At 42.4% G+C, this 18,630-nt stretch overlaps 1 protein-coding gene across 1 annotated transcript in view; it reads left to right on the top strand.

The window, feature by feature from the left end:
• The window catches only part of LOC129176725 (vertebrate ancient opsin-like), an 81,774-nt gene that overhangs the window by 44,061 nt on the left and 19,083 nt on the right, over positions 1-18,630 (top strand). The window contains exon 3 of the mRNA XM_054767050.1: positions 15,699-15,932. Coding sequence (XP_054623025.1) covers positions 15,699-15,932 — 234 coding nt within the window. The remainder of the gene's footprint in view (positions 1-15,698; positions 15,933-18,630) is intronic.

The raw sequence follows: 18,630 nt of genomic DNA, 5'->3' as shown, positions 1-18,630 counted from the left end.
TCAAGACACCATCTCGACATGACAATTTCGAGAGTGCCGCATCCCTGTGAAAGATGTTTTACACTTCTTGACTTTCCAGAGTCTGTTAAGTCTCTTTTCTGGCCCATTTTGCCTGAGGAAAAGAAGCTGCCTAATAATTGTGCACACCTAATAAAGGGTGTTGATCTCCTAAGGCCACACCCTCCCTCAGTACACACATTCACATCACCTGGTAGGCTTAAACCCAATAGACATTCAAGTTTATTCAGCTTGGGGTTGGAAAATATGCATAAAAACGAGAATATGGTCAAAATACTGACTTGCCTAATAATTGTGAACACAGTGTAAACTCCCTGAACTCCTTTATGTCACTTCCTGTCTGCCTACGACTCCACTCCCCTAGGGAACACATGTATAGCAACACACACCCTTATTTATGTCTTAAATGGCTTATTTTTGCTTAGTATGTGTACTATATTGGATACTACAAGTGTAAAGGTGACTATAGGGGTGTTACCTCATGTCTGCAGGTCTCTAATAATGTTAAAAACTGTATTGAGAAGGTTGTAATAAGGTTTCTATGCTCTAACTAGGGATTATTTTATACGTATCATACATTTTTGTGCGTTATTGAAACATGACTCAATTGGCGTAAACATTCCCTCAACATATTCAAGATTCAAGATTCAGCTCATCTGGAAGTGTGGTTTGGCTGGACGTGGCTACGCTACTCTGCTGTCGATAGTCTGTGATGAGCTGGAGCCCCGCCCACATGCGCCGAGGGTCTGAGGTGGAATAGTAGCCCTCCAGCTTCTGTCTGTACTGTCTTTTGGCCTCTCGTATGGACCTCCTCAGGTCATATCTGGCCTTTTTGTAGTCCTCAGCGGTGCCCATGACAAATGCAGTCGAACGAGCACGTAGCTTAGCCCTTACATCACAGTTCATCCACTGTTTTTGGTTAGGGTATTTTCTGTAATACTTGGTGGTGGTAACAGTCTCTATACATGTGCTAATGTAGCCAGTAACAGCAGAAGCATATTCATCCAAATCAACAGTACAATCTTCCCTCCCCGCTGCAGTTTTAAACACATCCCAGTTTGTGCAGCCAAAGCAGTCCTGAAGTACTTGATCAGTTTCTTCATTCCACACTTTAACTGCTGTACGTACAGGGGGAGCTTTTTTAAGAAGTTGTGTGTATGTTGGATAAAGGAATATAGAGATGTGGTCAGCCTTTCCAAAGTGGGGTCTTGGAACAGCCTTCAAAGCACCTTTCATGTTGCAGTAGACTTGGTCCAGGATGTTATTTTCCCTTGTGGGAAAGCTCACATGCTGGTAATATTTGGGGAGGACAGTCCTGAGGTTACAGTGGTTGAAATCGCCAGATATAATAAATACAGCGTCTGGGTGTTTGGTCTCGTGTTTATCAATGATGTCATGCAGGAGGCCTAGTGCATTAGCAGTGTTAGCTCGTGGTGGGATGTAGACAGCAGTTAAATACACAGCGCTAAACTCACGAGGCAAATAAAAAGGTCTGCATTTCACCATCAGCAGCTCAATGTCCTGCGAGCAGTGCTTTTCCATCGTCTGTACGTCTGTGCACCACCGTTTGTTTACGTAAACACAGACGCCGCCACCTCTGTGTTTACCAGACGCTAAAGTCCGATCTCCCCGGTAAGCAGCAAATGATTCCAACTGGATCGCCGAGTCCGGTATATCCTCCGTCAGCCAGGTTTCTGTGAAGGTGAGGACACAGCATTCCCTGATCTCACGTTGAGCTGTAATCCTTGCTCGTAGTTCGTCCATCTTGTTTTCAAGAGAGCGGACGTTGGCTAGCAGCAGGCTTGGTAGCGGAGGCCTCGTCGCTCTAGCTTTTAGCCTAGCATGCAGGCCGGCTCGCTTGCCTCGTTTACGCCTCGGATGCTTTGCTCGCCGGGTATTCAGCTCACCAGGTCCGCAGGCTGCTGCGTTCTCCCGGCGCAGAAGAAAGGCAAAGTCTGAGAGGCTAAATGAAAGTTCATGGTGAACCCTGCCGATGTTCAAAAGTGTCTCTCTGTTGTAATATACTGCGTGAGTGTGTTGAATGTCCAAAATGAACAATAAAATAGCAAAAAATAGAAAAACACGGGAGAGTGTCACAGAGACGTCTGCCACGGAGGGCGCCATCTTTGATCTTGATCTTGATATGGCCAAAAGGAGAATAATAAGACAGAGAAAATGAGAGCCAATGCAGGAATTTCTCACAACAGCTGTAGCCTCCTCAACTGCGCTCACATGGGTGTTCATCTAAACAAGTAAGTCACAAATGTAGTTCCTCCCTATATGTCTCAGTTTCTCCTCTTCTGGGAAATGTACTTCCCCACCTCTCCGGTCTCATTTCACTCTGCTGCACCACTCTACTCTTTTTGTTACGTTTCAAACACCCTATCTACTACAGTATATCGCACTCCCTGTGCTCTCTATTTTCCTCGTTCTGTGTGTGTGTGTTCTCTGACTGTTCTCTGCTCGCTTTTTGGTTGCCACCACCAATCTCTCGGTCTAATAGCCAGACTGGGGCTGCTGCAGGCTGGGAGGAAGGCAGTGGTACACAAAGCCCTCCAGCCTCCAAAGACCAGGATGGTTTTCAAGCAACTACCAGCCTCATACCTGTAATCAGTTAGCTGGCCCAAAGACTCCAAATTAACAGAAGATTCACTGAGAACACTGGAGTTACACTGCGGGCATAAGGGTTGGATGTGCAGTCTCTTACGTGACAGCTCATAACAGTTTGAAAGTTAACTCTGCATAACTTCTAACCCTGAGGATTCCCTGTAATCATTGTCTGGCATGCATGGATCAGCTGAAACAAACAACAGGTGGTAAACAACAGATGAAACCAGGTGTCAATCAGTCCCCTCTTGGAACATGCAGACCAATTTGTGAGCATTAGCTGGATGTCACTCAGATGAGCAGACGTTGCTCAGTGAGGACCACGTGTATGTTATTGAATATGAATGTACATTCTGCTATAATACTTAACGAGCAGTGACATAGTCAGGGGAGGCAGGTAAGGCTGTCATGATGAAAAATAACATAAACGAATAATAACATAAAAAACATTCATATTTGTCCATTGAATGTTTGGCTATGAATGCATCTTCTTTACGATTCCAATCGCTTTTAACATTTTCTTAAGTAAAAATCTCGAAATTTGCAGGTTCCCCGATCAAATACAGGGTAGAAACCTAAGGTGAGATGTCTCGAGCGTCTCCCCTCATCTTAGTGCCTGCCCACGGTCTGAGAATTCGATCATGGCACCTGCCGGTTTCTGTTTGCCAGCTCAAAACATTTATTATACACCATGACTTTCAATGGCCCGTGTAATGTCTTTAATGTAAGCGCGGCATCATTACTCTTGCTAATTGGAAATGGATTATAAATTTATTTTCCGTATGTTTCCAACCGTTTTTAACATTTTCTTATGTAAACATGGCTGAATTTGCACATTTCCTGATCAAATATAGGGCAGAAACCTAAGATGAGCAAGCAAGCCGTGCCTACCGTCTGAGTACAATCAGTGGGTGCACTGAGTTGGATCATGGTGCCTGCCACGTTCTGTTTGTCAGCATGTCATACTGCAGACACTTTTATTATTCACCATGCCTTTCTACAGCCCGTATAATGTCTTTAATGTAAATGTGACATCCTTATCCTTGCTAATCGGACAATGAAGTACATAGAAATGTCCTATAGGAGGCGCTGCAGTACTCACTTTATTCTGAAGGGGTGTGGGCGTGTGTGAGCTGGGAGTTCCTTGTCACTGCCGTCCTTTCATATAGAGGAAATTCGAGTTTCTTTGGGGGTTTTTTTGACAGCAGCAGCACCAGCTGGAGAGCAGCAAGTCAGATGCATTTAAGATATTGTTATGCTCTGCTGAATGAATGAATTTGACGGCTGAGATGGAGGATTACAGGAGTTGAGCAGACTTTTACAACAGACTTTTTACAGCAACATATACATTGTGTGTACTGCATGTACTGTGTTCGACAATACCACAGACATGCTTTGCAGTGTATAGAAGTAGGTGAAGTCAGGTTGGGGAGTACATGTAAGAGCTTTACTGCGTCGTATAGAAGTAGACAGGGTCTGCTATGTTTGCAAGCTTTGGGCTGTAAGGACTTGGTTTGTGGCCGGTCCAAATCCCACGGCGGGCCGAAGTATTGACTGCTTGCGGGAGATATGCCAGTTTGTATGTTTGTGCTTATTGCTAATTAGTGTGTAGCTAAACCTCAAAGGTTGAATCGAGGGAACGGGACTTCTCTTGTACTTAAAGATGTTTCACCTTTAACCCAAAAGGCTTCTTCAGTTCTGAATGTTTTGGTCAAAGCTCCCATTTGTATGTCTGTAGTGTGTTGAAAACTGCGATTTTCTGCTTCAGCATGTCACAGTACATGTTGGAATTCCTGTTTCTCTCAAAGAACCACAGGCCTCCAGTGCTATCGGCACTCATGAACACATGAACACTCACTCAAGAACTAGTTAAGACCGGGAGAATACACTCGGTGCGGCTCACGCCCAGCTACACTACCATCAGCACTCGAATGTCGTGACCATCATTAAGGTTAAAGATCGGATTGTAACGTAAGGATGACGAGAAGGTGGTGGATCAAAAACAGTGTCCTTGAGCATGTTAAAGGATCTGCTCCTATGAAAGCGACAGTAATAACTAAGCTTTGTCGTGATTCGTATTACTGTTTCATTTAATTCTTGTATTTAGTGAATTTATGACTCTATATTATGTCCTTCAGTGTGAGCGGCTTAAGTGTTAATTTAGGGATGAGTTCCGACTTACACTAAAATTTGACTTACATTGTGTCGTAGGAACAGAACTCATTCGTAACCAAAGGACCATCTCCATCCACCCATCCTTCCATCCATTTTCTTTTGCTTATTTGGGTCCATGTCAGGACAGTCAGCAGGGAAGCTCAGACTTCCCGGTCTCCGCCACCTCTTCTAGCTCCTCCTAGATGACCGAGCTCCTCACCCTGTCTCTTAGGGGAAGTCCAGCCAGCGGAAGAAAAACTCATTTTGTGCGCTTGTATCCGCAATCTTGCTCTTTTGGTCACTACCAAAAGCTTGTGACCATAGATGTGGGTGGGAACGTAGATCGACCGGTAAATCTTCACCACGACAGTCTGACACAGAAACCGCATTACTGCAAACATTGCGCTGATCGGCCTGTTGATCTCAAGCTCCAGCCTTCCCTAACTTGTGAACAAGACAGTGAGATATTTGAACTCTTTCGCGTGGGGCAAGACCTCACTCCCAACCTGAAGGGTGCAATCCACCCTTTTTTGGCTGAGATCCATGGCCTCAGGTATACCAAGGACCACCTGCATATGCTTATAAAAGCTGCACCCGAAAGTACAGTGGTGCCATGGTTAGCGTCATCATTAATCCGTTCCAGAAGGTCCAACTCAAACCAAAACAGACTCTAACCAAGGCAAGTTTTCCCACAGAAAATAATGTAAATCCAATTAATCCGTTCCAGACACCCAAAAATTATAACACAAAATAAATTTTATAGACAATAATTATCGTTTTACAGGCAGACAATGATGCAAAAATAATTACAAATGTGGACAACTGAACAATTAACATCACTTTCACCTAGTTTTGCAAAGAAGAAGGAGGAGGAGAGGCGATTATGCTTGGAGGGCAATCCCTTTTTTTAACTGTTACTGCACTCATGCGGCACAACAAATCTATGCAGAGAGGCCTGTTCATGACGTTTTAACATGCATTCAAAGCACAGTCCACAAACATGACATATGAAATGGAGAAATCAACAGTTAACATCATTTTACCTGTCGTGGACACCCTTGGCAAAAAAACAACAAGAAAGGAGCACTTGCAAACTCACCAAGCCTAACGATGCTGTGGATGCCTGTTATATTTCTACATTTTAAAACTAGCCTTTTCTTGCCTTAAATTCGTCAACAGACTCTCTCGTTGCAGGCGTTTTTCTTTGTTAGATCCGCACGCAGCAGCCTCGCCTCTGAAACAGTGTCTCCTGCTAGCTCCAGCTAGCCGTTGATCCACACCAGCAACAACTTCTAAGATGGTTTGTGGTCTCTGGTTTGTCAACTAACCTTTGGCAACATTAGCTCACTTGATTACATGTTATTCTTCAGGATGGTACTTATGGTTGATGAGGGCTTCCAGTAGATCCTGGCGAGGTCTGCAACACGGAGCGCCGTCTTCCAACTTTGCAATGACTTCCACAGTGGTCTTCATCGTCTTTGGAATGTTGCTGTCGTTCGCAACCTTCTTTGGAGTCACAGCGCCTTATTTAGAGTTTGTTGTCCTCAATGAAAAAAATGCACGGACAGGAGTCATCAACGCGCAGGGTCCATCGTTTGGCCATTTGATTCTGGATGCCTTACATTTATGTGCCGTAGCAAAGTGTGAACAAATTATCGCAAGGTTTCATGTTGGGGCGTGATCCAAGATGGCTGCGTAAACAAACCAAACACAAACACAACAGTTTGTTACACGCGCCATATTGCACGCTAATCAAGCGGGCGAATGCAAACCAATGCAAGATTTTAGCATAAATGTTGGATGATAACCGGGGCGGATGTTAACCAAGGTACCACTGTATATCTAAGTTTAATTTCTGTAGTATTGTCCCTTCAGAAGATATACTGAATACAAATGGCTTCTGAGATGTAAAGGGTGTACTCCCTTTTGTGAGATACTGCTCTGAGCATCAACTTTCCCCTGACTTCTAATTTGATTGTGGCTGCTTATTTCATTTCAGTATGGTGGCTCTATTAGGATTGGTCAAGTGCAAACCTTTCGAGGAGTCTTTTCTACTATTGTCAATGTACACTGTACACTAGCATTACGTTTGAAATCTATTTATATTTCTCAGTGATGCACTTGAAGTTGTGTCTGATACGATGATATGACATTATAAACAGCGGCTTACACCATATACCTGTACAGTACACTTGTTACATTACCCACTACATCAGTGGTCCCCAACCTTTTTTGAGCCACGGACCGGCTTGTGTGGGAACACGCCACAAGCCACAAAATGAATGCCGACCACCATCCACCATCCACCAGTTCAAGTTCCAGCCAAGTTTTTCCAGAGAGATGATTACATCGCTGTTTGACGTGTGTGATAAAAGGCAGTGCTAGCATGAATTAACTTGAGACAAATGTGCACATTAGCACTCAATAAGTCATCCAAACTTACCTTTATGCATTCCCACATAGTATCAGCATTTGAGGCCAAATATGAGGTGAAAGAAAAATGGTAAAAATACAGTAGTAGTCTATCTGTGCGGCATGAGATAAAGTTAGCACACGCACAATGGACATGTGTCAAGTGAGACGGATGTAACAGAGAGCATCCGGCCACTTTTCAAAATAAAACATAAAAAAAATAAAATAATGGAAATTATTTTTTCTTTCTGTGCGGCCCGGTACCAAATGACCCGGGGGTTGGGGACCACTGCACTACATCTCAAAGTGCCTGATACTATGGGGTCTGTGGTAAAATACTGTTGCGCCACAACACAGAGATCCACTTTAATTTTGTGAGACAATGCAGAGCTTCTCAGGGAGCGCAACTGATTGTTACTACCACTTGCTGGATAGTCTCTGATGAGATTCTGCGTGCGCAAGCGGAAAGGTAAAAGAATGCTTATACCAAGCTTTTGTGTCACTATTGCAGACTTTAAATTGCATAGGTATATTTTTATAAATATTTTATATATTTGGGCTGAGTCAGCGACGCAATAGAGAGAATACCTGCGCAAATCATCAATATATTGAACAAAGTGAGTCATGCTCGAGCTATTTAGTTTGGAAAACTTTAGCCAATACAGATTCATTATTTAACACGCATTGTTGCTGAGTCAAGCAGGTTAAAAAGTTTTTGTTTGCAAAGCTTGCAAAGATTTCATCTCTTTGACATATCTATTTGGAAAATATTCACATTGAACCCTTTTTTCCCCCCATTTCACTGTAATCCCTCGTCCCAGAACACTTACTTTCTCCATTTAAATCTTAAATTCTGTGTCACACAGCCGCACTTTGAGACAGTCTGCTTTTCACTGCCTTGTGTCCGTCTCTACTGTGGTGACATTTCCTTCACACATTTGCTGGAGAGCACCAAAATAGCTCTTTGAAAACGACGTCCTCGTCTTCAAGGCCGTGTTCACCGGTTCTGTGCATTACTGTTAAAAGCCTTCAAAAGCAGATCTGGGCGTTATATCAGAGATCTTGTTCTGAAAACGATGCATGAGACCTGCGTCATAGAGCCTGCATCAATTGCTGCAAGAGTGTTACGGAACCTCATAGTTTGCTTCTGTCAATGGGTGAGGGGAGCTCATACACTACTCAGCTAAATGGCAGGTAAACGCATCATCAACACAGTCGTTTCCTGCTCCTTTCCTTTGGATGGTTTTTCATGAGGCGTGGATGATGTTGGGCTGGGGTGTCTGAACCTTTTCCAGCGAGGGCCACATGGTGAGAAATGAAAGGATGCATGGGCCACTTTGATATTTAGTAAAGCAACACATGGAGATATGCTAAGAAGCTACTGTATATGTAGCTCGAGAAAAAAATGCATTTCACCTTTGTAATGTAGGTGAAATGCTACTAAAAATTATGTTTTTTTCCATAATAATACAAGTTTATTCTTATAAAATTGATACTTTTGTCGATTATGACTTATTTTCTTAATATTTGGATTTTATTCCCGTAAAATTATAGGTATTTTTTTCCATTTCTGCTATTTTTTAAATTTATTTTCCAACTATTTCATTCCAGCTTTCCTCTTGTAAGTTTTCTCATCGTAATTCTAACTTTTCATCTTTTAAAACAATCATGTATTTTTTCTTTATTTCAACATTGTTACTTAAATTGTATTTTTTCTCATTTTACAAGTTTATTCTCATAAAATGTAAGCTTTTTTTTCTTTAGAAAACGGTTGTTTTCTCTTAATATTTTGACGTTACTCTGGTAAAATTTCTGCTGTTGATTTTGTTTGTATAATTTTCCAAATATTTCAACTTTCTTCTTGTATATTTTCTTCCCCTAATATTTTGACTTTATTCCCATGTTCTAAATTTTCCCCCAAACCTAAGTTTCCAAAAATTTAAACTTTAAAAAAAAAAATTTTCAACTTCATGCTACTAGAATGACATTTTTCCTCATACTATTACATTATTCTTGTGAAATTATGGCTTTTTTTGATAGATTACAACAATATTTTGACTTTCAATAGATTTTCCAACTGTTGCTGCTGTAGTTTTTTTTTTTAAGTTTCCTTGTTAAATTACATTTTTAGACTGTGCTGCGGGAAAAATCACAGTCGCGGGCCGCAAATGGCCCCCGGGTCGCACTTTGGACGCCCCTGATGTAGGGCATTACTTAGTTAAAGTTCTTCCAATTAATCATGAAATAATTGTTTGAGAAACGGAAGTATAGAAAAACACACATTTCTATAGTGGAGTTCATGACGCAAAGCAAAGCCCTCAAACAATTCATTTTTTTGTACATAATTAGTCGCTACAAGTGAACTTTTCTTATAGATATTGGCACCTTACTGCTCAGTTAGTTTATCCATAATCGGAATATAAAAACGAAAGTTTCATCTCTGTGTGTAGTTTGAGATACGACGTTCACCATTGCCGCAGGGGAGGAAGAGCGAATCAGGAGGGGAGCTTAATATCTTCGCGATCGACCTGTAACTCACGATCAACGCAATGGGCACCCTTGATATGCACTCACACGTTAGCACCGGGAAAGTCCCGTTTTCCTTTTTTAATTTCTGTTCTGCACAGTACTTCCTGCTGTTCTCTCATCAATGTAGCATTCCTGACACCTAGTGACCAGTGTGGAGTACTACATACCATCACAACGTCCTTGAATGTGTCTTCAGAATGCCTGATACAGTAGTACCTCGCATAACATAAACCTCCTTTTACATAAATTCCACTGAACATAAAGAATTTATGTAAAGTTTTTGCTTCGTGTTACAGAAGAAATTCCATATAACATAAAGCGTCAAGTCAGTGCAAGTCTTTTTTTTTTCCAATCAACTTTATTAATGCCTCAAGTCGGTGCAAGTTCAGACTAACACTTGGTGACACCTTCTGACACTTCAGGCTCTCATTGGCTGATTTTCAGGGCACCGCCTCCACTCTCATCTCATTGGCTGATTATCGGGGCACCGCCTACGCTCTCATCTCATTGGCTGATTATCGGGGTAGCGCCTACGCTCTCATCTCATTGGCTGAGTTCTACAGCACGTACGTGAGTTTGTGTGAGAGACAGGCTTCTCCCTTCAAACTTCTTCCTCTTCGTAGTCCCCATTAAACTAACTTTTAAGTTATTACAATTAAGTTATTACAATTCAGTTAGTTACAAATTAAAATTTTGCACACAGCATTATCTTGTAGTGCGTGTGCGTTTGTCTGTGAGACCAGCTGACTCCTAGACTTGTGAGTCGCGTTTCGACTCAGGCTAGTCCTCCTCCTTCTTCCTGCCTCCACTTGCGCTCCTGATCAAGACATCTCGTGAACGGTAAGATTGTTTTTGTTTTTCAGTTTTATTCATTTACAGTAATCGTATTTATTACCTTATTTTATATTGGAATGTTACTCTACTATGTTTATGCTAACATTTTCTTATATTTTCCCACCATATTTGGTGGACTTTGAATATTTTGAAGTGCCAAAGGGGTGAGTTTGGGAAGATCTTGGAACGGATTAGGCTATTTACACGTATTTTACGCTTCGTATAACATAAAAACCCCATAACATAAAGGTTCTCGGAACAGATTATTTACGTTGTAGGCACGTCTACCATATTTGGATTTTAGTTCATTTAGCGATTTTTATGTGCGAAAATGATTAATTTAGACAAAAAATACGTAGAATTTGCATATTTTTGGACTAATAGGCCATATTCAACCACAAAACAGCAATGAAAAAATGTGATATCGTGAAGCCACAAAATTTTAAGGGCAAAGTGGTAGAGGATTACTGTATAACAACACACCGCCCGCACGCTATCAGTGACAATTACTTTTGAGCAGAAATGTTTGGCTATTTTTGGCCTCATTAAATCACAACATTTTCACACCTTTAAAAATGCCCAACACCTGAACCTTGCCACAGGCTGCGTTGGACACACGCTCTACTTACAAACTTTTAAAACAATTTTTAACTGCTTGTCACCACAGTCAACACGTATCTTAAATCTGGCGTTTTCCCAAAGCTCCCTGAAGACTCCGGTCTTGAAACCTTTTTCAAAAAGTTTAGAACCCGGTTATAAATAATGCCTCTATCAAGCCTACCTCTCCTGGGAAAGATCAGTGAGCAGGTTGATTTTCAAGCGCTTCATTCCTTTATGGCACAGAAAAAAAGGGTTTCTTCACTTGAGCACTGACTCTGCGCCTGTAAAGCCTGTTGTTTGTATGCATGACACCTTCCAAGAGCCATGTGCAATGTGGGGCAGCATGTCTCAGGCGGTAGAGCGGTCGTCCCCCAACGTGAAGGTTGCTGGTACGATCCTCTGTTCTCCTGTAACCAGGCTGAGGCATCCTTGGGTGAGATACTGAACTCCCAGTTGCTCCAGTAAGTAAATGTGGTAACAGTCTCAAAGCGCTTTGATTGTCTTGAGTGTAGAAAAGCGATATACAAGTGAAAGTGCAATCGGGAAGACTTGGGTTCGAATCTCTGTTTGGGCATCTCTGTGTGGAGTTTGCATGTTCTCCGCCGGTTTCCTCCCACATTCCAAGAACATGCACGTTAGGTTAATAGCTGCTTGTCTATATGTGCCCTGCGATTGGCTGGCGACCAACCCAGGGTGTACCCCGCCACTCGCCCGAAGTCAGCTGGCATAGGCTCCATTGAGATGAAATATTAAAGAGAAAATGTGTTATTTTTTTAAAGTCATACGAGTAAAACAACAAAATAAAGTTGTCATTTTTGGAAAATTTGGTTGGGGAGAAACCTACGGGAATAAAGTCAAAATATTATGAGAAGAAAGTTGAAATATTTGAAAAATAAAAACAAAAAATCACTTCTATCACAAAGCGGAGATGCAGAAATATACATAACTTGTTAGCATATCAGTGGAACGGATGCCAGCCTGTGCGGCTGCGCAAGTGTACGCTGCTAAAACCTCACTCCCTCTGCCTTGAGAGCCGCGCTGAACACGCGGTCGACAGTCGGGGCTTTTGGCCGTGTGGTCAGCGCTCTCGTCTCCCATTTCGAAGGTCCTGTGTTCGAGCCCCGGAGCGGGCAGTGTGAAGCAGGGCGGGCTACATCTACATGTGTTGATTTCCAAAATATTATTTCACAATAGAACCCCTCATCCGGAACAGAAAAGTAAAAAGCTTTTGTCGGTCGAAGTGATCAAATCGGACACTGCCTACATGTCCATATTCCAATAAGGCTAATGCGTTCTTTTCCAATTCCTGGCTTTGTTTAGTTTATAGGCAGAGCCTTTCAGTTTTGTATAAAAATAATTTTCAGAAGGCAGCAGCGTGGACTAATGTTCCGTCTGCATAACTGACAGACCGCCAGGGACTCAAGAGGAGACAATACGCCTTCTGTCAAGGCAGGAGGTTGTTAGCCATTGGATATTTAATATATTCAATCAGTGGCTGGGAAGGCTGGGAAGATATTCTCTCTAGACCACCAAACAATTCTGCATGCTTTCTCTCTGTCTTGCTACCTACCTCTTACAACATGATGACCATCAACAGGTTTTCTGTTTCCAAGCAAACATTTTGACACAAAGTCCTAAAAACAAACACAACACAAATATTAACGCTTTCGGGGATCGCTGTCTTGCACATGAAAAAGTTTCCTCATTAGGGCTGACAATTAGTAAGCTTGTTCCATTTGGCAGATATCCAGCCTCTGATTGCAATCATTTAGCTGGTAGTCTCCATTCCTTTCATGTGTCTGTGATCTCTGCCATTTCATGCATTTAATCAGCTCTCAGATTGCAGATATTACCATCTATTCCAAAACTCTGGCATGAAGCTTACTCTTAAAGTATGCGCATGATTTGTGCTCTAGATTTGTGGCAGTTTATGTTTTTTGGGGGGGATTTATGATCTTGGTGTGTGTGTGTGTGTGTGTGTGTGTGTGATTACAATGCTTATTTTAAATCAAATGACTTAGTTTCGCCGTTAATTTTGTCTCTCCGGTGACCTTTCAAGTGCCTGCAACATATATGACAATTTGGATAGTACAAATATATCTTGATTGTAAGTTTCTCCAATTTCATTTCTCATATTGTAGAAGTTGTAAAAAGCACGCAGTGGTTGGTTTCATGCAGGACGTTATTCTAGCAATACTTTCCAAAGATGGAACATCTCTTTATTGCGCTAACACTTGCACACCCAAACCTGGGGTACAAACCATTCCCCTAACCCGACTGCCAACTGGGCAAGAGACATGCCCCCTCAAGTCCACTACACAAACCCGTCCCCCAGCATAACACGCTCCCGCAAGACCATGCTTGAGCACCCTAAAATGGCCATCGTAGGGGGGTTGGAGGGGTGAACAGTGGGCGTCAGGACGTAGAAAAACAAAACGAGCCGACCTATGTTCCAACGGCATGAACGACCGTGGAAAACAGTGATGAATTGGGCTGGGGGTCAAGGGGCCCTTTGTACCAAAGGGGTGTGGCTGCGAAGCGGAACTCTTCCAGAACTCGACCAGAACGCGAAGCGGCTGCCCAAGCGCCAACTCAGCAGGCACAGCCTCAAGGTCCTAGCTGGGAGACGACCGCAATCCTAGCATGACCCAAGGCAAAAGGTCAACCCAGTTGCCATCTGCGAGTGTAGCACTTAAGTGACCTATTAAAGCGCCCACGCAAGCCGTTGACCTGAGGACTGCCGTTGAGCGAGGCTGCAAGCGAGCTCACACACAGCAGCAGCACTCTACGGGCCCTATGATTCCTGCGTTAAAAGAATTAGAGGATAAAACGGAATTTACTGTTCAATGCGGAATCTCACGGAAGGTGACATAATGTGGACGAGAAGATGTCATCGTGAGGAGAAGGAACGTTCGTGTTTCCTCGGTGGACCACTCAATCGTGGCGGAATGTCATCACAAACACTAACCCGCCCTCTCCCGAACTAAACATGTCAAATCGGCGGCGAAAAATCTTGGCAGCTAGTGGGATTAGCTTAATTTAGCAGAGCATGCTAGTGCGGCTGTATGTGTCCCCGGTGAGTGATTACACTGTGTTGTGTTTTACCACTTTAATGCAAGCGAGCTGAAGTCTATATGCAAATGAGCTGATGACTGCATTGACACACAGTGTTAACTTATTTCGCAGTTTTGGAATACTAATCATTTGGGACTGATCATTGGGAGCGCAAGAACTTTTTCCATTTCACTGTGTCTAGGCCTATCACGAATCGAATGATAGAAAAAAAAACTGAAGTTAATGAGAAGTTAATTGTCAGCTGTGATGTTACTCTGCTTGTAAAAAAAAAAAAAAAAGAGTTAAATCTTCCTCACCGACTAGTGAGTGCCACAATAGGCCTTCTATGACTCACACAGCTACACTATATTTGAGTACCATCCAGTGGTTCAAATGTGACATGACATTTAATGAAAAATAATGAAAAAATAGTTGATATTATCTATTATCAACGATAATTTATAGCACAATTATCGGCCTGCAAAATTTGTTAAAATGACAAGCCTGTGTTTTGACAAAAACACACACAAACACGTGCAGCATACCCAAGCCGTGTAAGGTCTGTAATGTGGTCGCTCCTTGCAAGTTACAGTACAGTATTAACTGTCACTGTTTGTAGAAAATAAAAACACCCCCAAATATTCCACAGTCAAAACCCACAGCGAGCTCCTGACAAGTCATATGACAAAGGTAACTGTACGTGTGACCATGCGAGACAGAAATGACGTGTATTCGTAACACAAAACGATGTGCAGCATACACTGGAAAATGCAAGCAAACGGAGAAAATATTTGACCTAAACCGAAAAATTCGCAAACCGGGGCATACGCTTAGCGAGGTTCCACTACACTTTGATATTCAATGAATACATTTGTAAATTAACACCTCTCTGACGGTGGGCATTGAAACTAAAAATGAATTATCTTTGTTAAAAGCTGAATTTGTGACCCACCCACACTAGATTAAGGTGCTGTCCGTTGGCGTCAGACATGTGACCACCCTCACAGCTCCAATTTAAAAGAAGAAAAGTCAGATGAATACGAAGCAGCGAGACATGGGCCGCTCTCAATGGTTGTCATGCATAAATATTTATGTTATTGTTTGTACTCGTTTTGAAATCGATTTTCATCAAATTCAAGGTTCTTTGTTATTTACGGTGAAATGCGAGCTTACATTTATGAGACAAAGTCTGAGCCGGGGTTGGTTTTATCTTGTCTCAGTCGAGAGAGCATGATAACGCCGCACGGCGTGTACAATCCTGTCATTTTCTTTGTGGGATGTCTCGTCTTCTCACCTCGTCGATAGTCAAGGTCTTCTTGGTGATGTGCCTCCCAATCCTAACATCCCCTTCTCCGTCTCCCACCAGTGTGTGGGTCTGAAAACATTGTCATCATGGGAGATTGTTAACTCAGGAAAACCTTGTTTCTCCACCACCCCCCCGAACCTAACTCCCCTCACTCGCTTTCTCTCCTACACCTTCTTGTCTCCAGGTGAGTGGGATCAATGCATCGATGAGCAGGAGACGGGAGCAGCGTGTCTTGTTCATGGTGGTGATTATGATAGGCTGCTATCTGCTGTGCTGGCTGCCTTATGGCATCATGGCGCTGCTGGCCACTTTCGGACCGCCAGACATGGTCACACCTGAAGCCAGCATCATCCCTTCCGTCCTGGCCAAGACGAGTACGGTCGTCAACCCCATCATCTACGTCTTCATGAATAAACAGGTAAGGGGGGTCGGGGGGGGTCTCAGCTAGTTATCTTGAGATTGTTTTTAGGTCATTTCATTTACGAAGCCTGGTCGGTGATAGATATATAGCAAGAGTATTATTTGTATCTACAGTCAAACCTGTCTTAGCGGCCACCTTTATAGAACGGCCACCTGCCTATAGCAGCCACTGAAAAATCCCCCCCAGCAAATTTACATGTTATAGACCCTGTGTATAGCAGTCACCTGTCCAACGCGGCCAGCGGCCACCCATTTTGTCTCCCTTGGTCAATATCTGACTGCATATAGCGGCCAAATTACCAACTCAAGTAGAAGCTTCATGCACGAAAAAGTTTCGTTTTCAATCAATGAAGCTGTCGTGTGTAGACTTTGATTACCGAGTCCTAGCTCAGTCACTATCATTCACAAGATCCACACAAACTGTCAGTTGTTCCACGTAAAAAAGCCGTCTTCTTTTGAGCTTGCTATTTCCTGGTCAAACATTTAACTTTAAGAGCATTTGCACCAAAACATTACCGCAAAGTAGGCTGGGAACAGGACGTGCTCCCAGCGACGTTACAATAAAAAAAAAAAAACATACGCTAGCATGCATGCGGCAGCGGGAGCAAACCTGAGTTGGGTTGTACTTAATTGAAGTATTTTAGAATACTTAATTACTTAAATACTTAATACTTAAATACTTAATTGAAGTATTTTAGAATGTTATTTTTCATCAATCCTCATCCACAAATCCATCAAAGTCCTCATCTTCTGTATTTGACACAAACAAAGCAGTCTTGTTTTCCGTTCGCTACTAGTCTGTTAACTTGTCAGTGTTATTCAGCTCCGAAGCAAAGAAGGAAACTTCTCCTGTTTCTTCTGCCAACTTTATTTCTTGAACGTGGCCACCAGACAGCAGCTCAGAACACACACACATCTCTCAGCATCGTCTCTCCTTCCTGCTTGCCCACAAGGCAAAGGTTAAACAAGCCCCACTACATAGCTGTCCAGCCAATGCCTGTAAGAAATGACACCGTTTATTTCCTGGTGTGCACTGGTCAATACTGTAATGCCGCTTGTTGTGGGGAAGGAGAGACTCACGTCGCCGATGCACATTAATGGCTTTATTAACAGCGGAGAACACTGCAGGACTTTACATCCACGCCAACATAAACACACTTCCCAACTCTCTCCAAACTCACAGCTAGCACTGAGCTTAGCTCTCCTGCTCGGGACGCCCACCGTCACTTCCCGTCACTTCCTGATGAACTAAAGCTGTAATGACACTGCCGTATAAAAAGTAAAATATAAAAAACAAGCGTAAGACATTACTAGCACAGCTTTGTTCTGTGGGTCGTGGATATATTCTATCAGTTATTATTAAGCCTCTAGCTTCCTTTTAGTAAGTAAAAACCTTGGCTATGATTGCACTACATTGTCATGTAGACCTACAAAGTACACTTGGAAGAACAAGAGGTGAATAAATGTATTGCAACTGATGTGAAACTGATGAGGGGTAGGATTAAATAAGCTTTGCTTCTTCCTACTCCTTTTTGGACACGCAAAATTGTGAATTGTACTATGTGATGTGCTACTGTTTGACTCATGCATGTTCAGGATTAAAACCATGAACCATGATAATAACAAGCCTAGTAGTGCTGTACAACTTTTATCCACAGTCCGCAGTGCCCTCTACTGGTAAACATTATTATTAAAAAAAAAATTTCCCCTTTTTTTTTCTTTTTTTTCCTCTACTGGTCAACTTTCAAACTGGACGCCAACCTGTCTATAGAGGCCACCTGTCTATAGCGGCCACTTTTGCAGCCTCCCTCTAGTGGCCGCTATAGACAAGTTTGACTGTACTTGATACTCTATACCAGGGGTGTCCAAAGTGCGGCCCCGGCACTTTCTAAAAATATAATTTAACAAGAAAATTTTAAAAAACAACAGCAAAAACGGAGGAAAAAGTTGTAATTAACAGGAAGAAGTTATAATTTTACAAGAATATAACATGTGACAAACAGCAAAAAAAATAAAATAAAATAAATCCGGAAGGAGACACTTTTCACACCACTGTATGTACTGGACACGTAAGCCTTGTTTAAAGCATGCGGCGTTCGCCAATAAACAACGGCCTCAACGACAAGTCTTCTGGGGGCAAAAACGGCAACACTCCTCTGACATGCTTGGCAATCTGTCTCATTTAGAGCTGATTTAAATTCACCAATCTATCTATCTATCTATCTATCTAACTCTCTGGCCCTCCAGCCGTAAAAAGAAGTATGAAGGCATACGATGACGGCTCAAAGACGTTCCACGTCTGCTCAACTTGTGACAGTTGCAGGAGTTTTATACTGCTGTGGCACATTTTCAAGTATACAGCATGTGGCTTTTTCTACACTTGTACAACAGTTAAGAATGTTAACATTGTAACTGAAACAGTACCAGTACAGTTAATAAAGGGTGACAGGATGCAAGGGCCACTTTGATATTTTGTAAAGCAACACATGTAGCTAGTGCATCTCAGCTTTGTGATCGAGGTAAAAAAGCATATTGTTGGTCCCCAACTTACGAACACAATTGGTTCCAGACGACCGTTCTTAAGTCGAATTGTTCTTAAGTCGGGGAAAAGGTAATATTACCAATGATATAGGTACTACATGTACGTGTATACATATACAGTATATGCGTATGTATGTAAATATGAGTTTGGATGC

Source organism: Dunckerocampus dactyliophorus, chromosome 2 (genome assembly GCF_027744805.1).
Source record: "Dunckerocampus dactyliophorus isolate RoL2022-P2 chromosome 2, RoL_Ddac_1.1, whole genome shotgun sequence".
Classification (NCBI taxonomy): Eukaryota; Metazoa; Chordata; class Actinopteri; order Syngnathiformes; family Syngnathidae; genus Dunckerocampus; species Dunckerocampus dactyliophorus.
The sequence above is the reverse complement of the archived record's forward strand: the minus strand, read 5'-3'. Positions and strand labels throughout refer to the sequence as shown.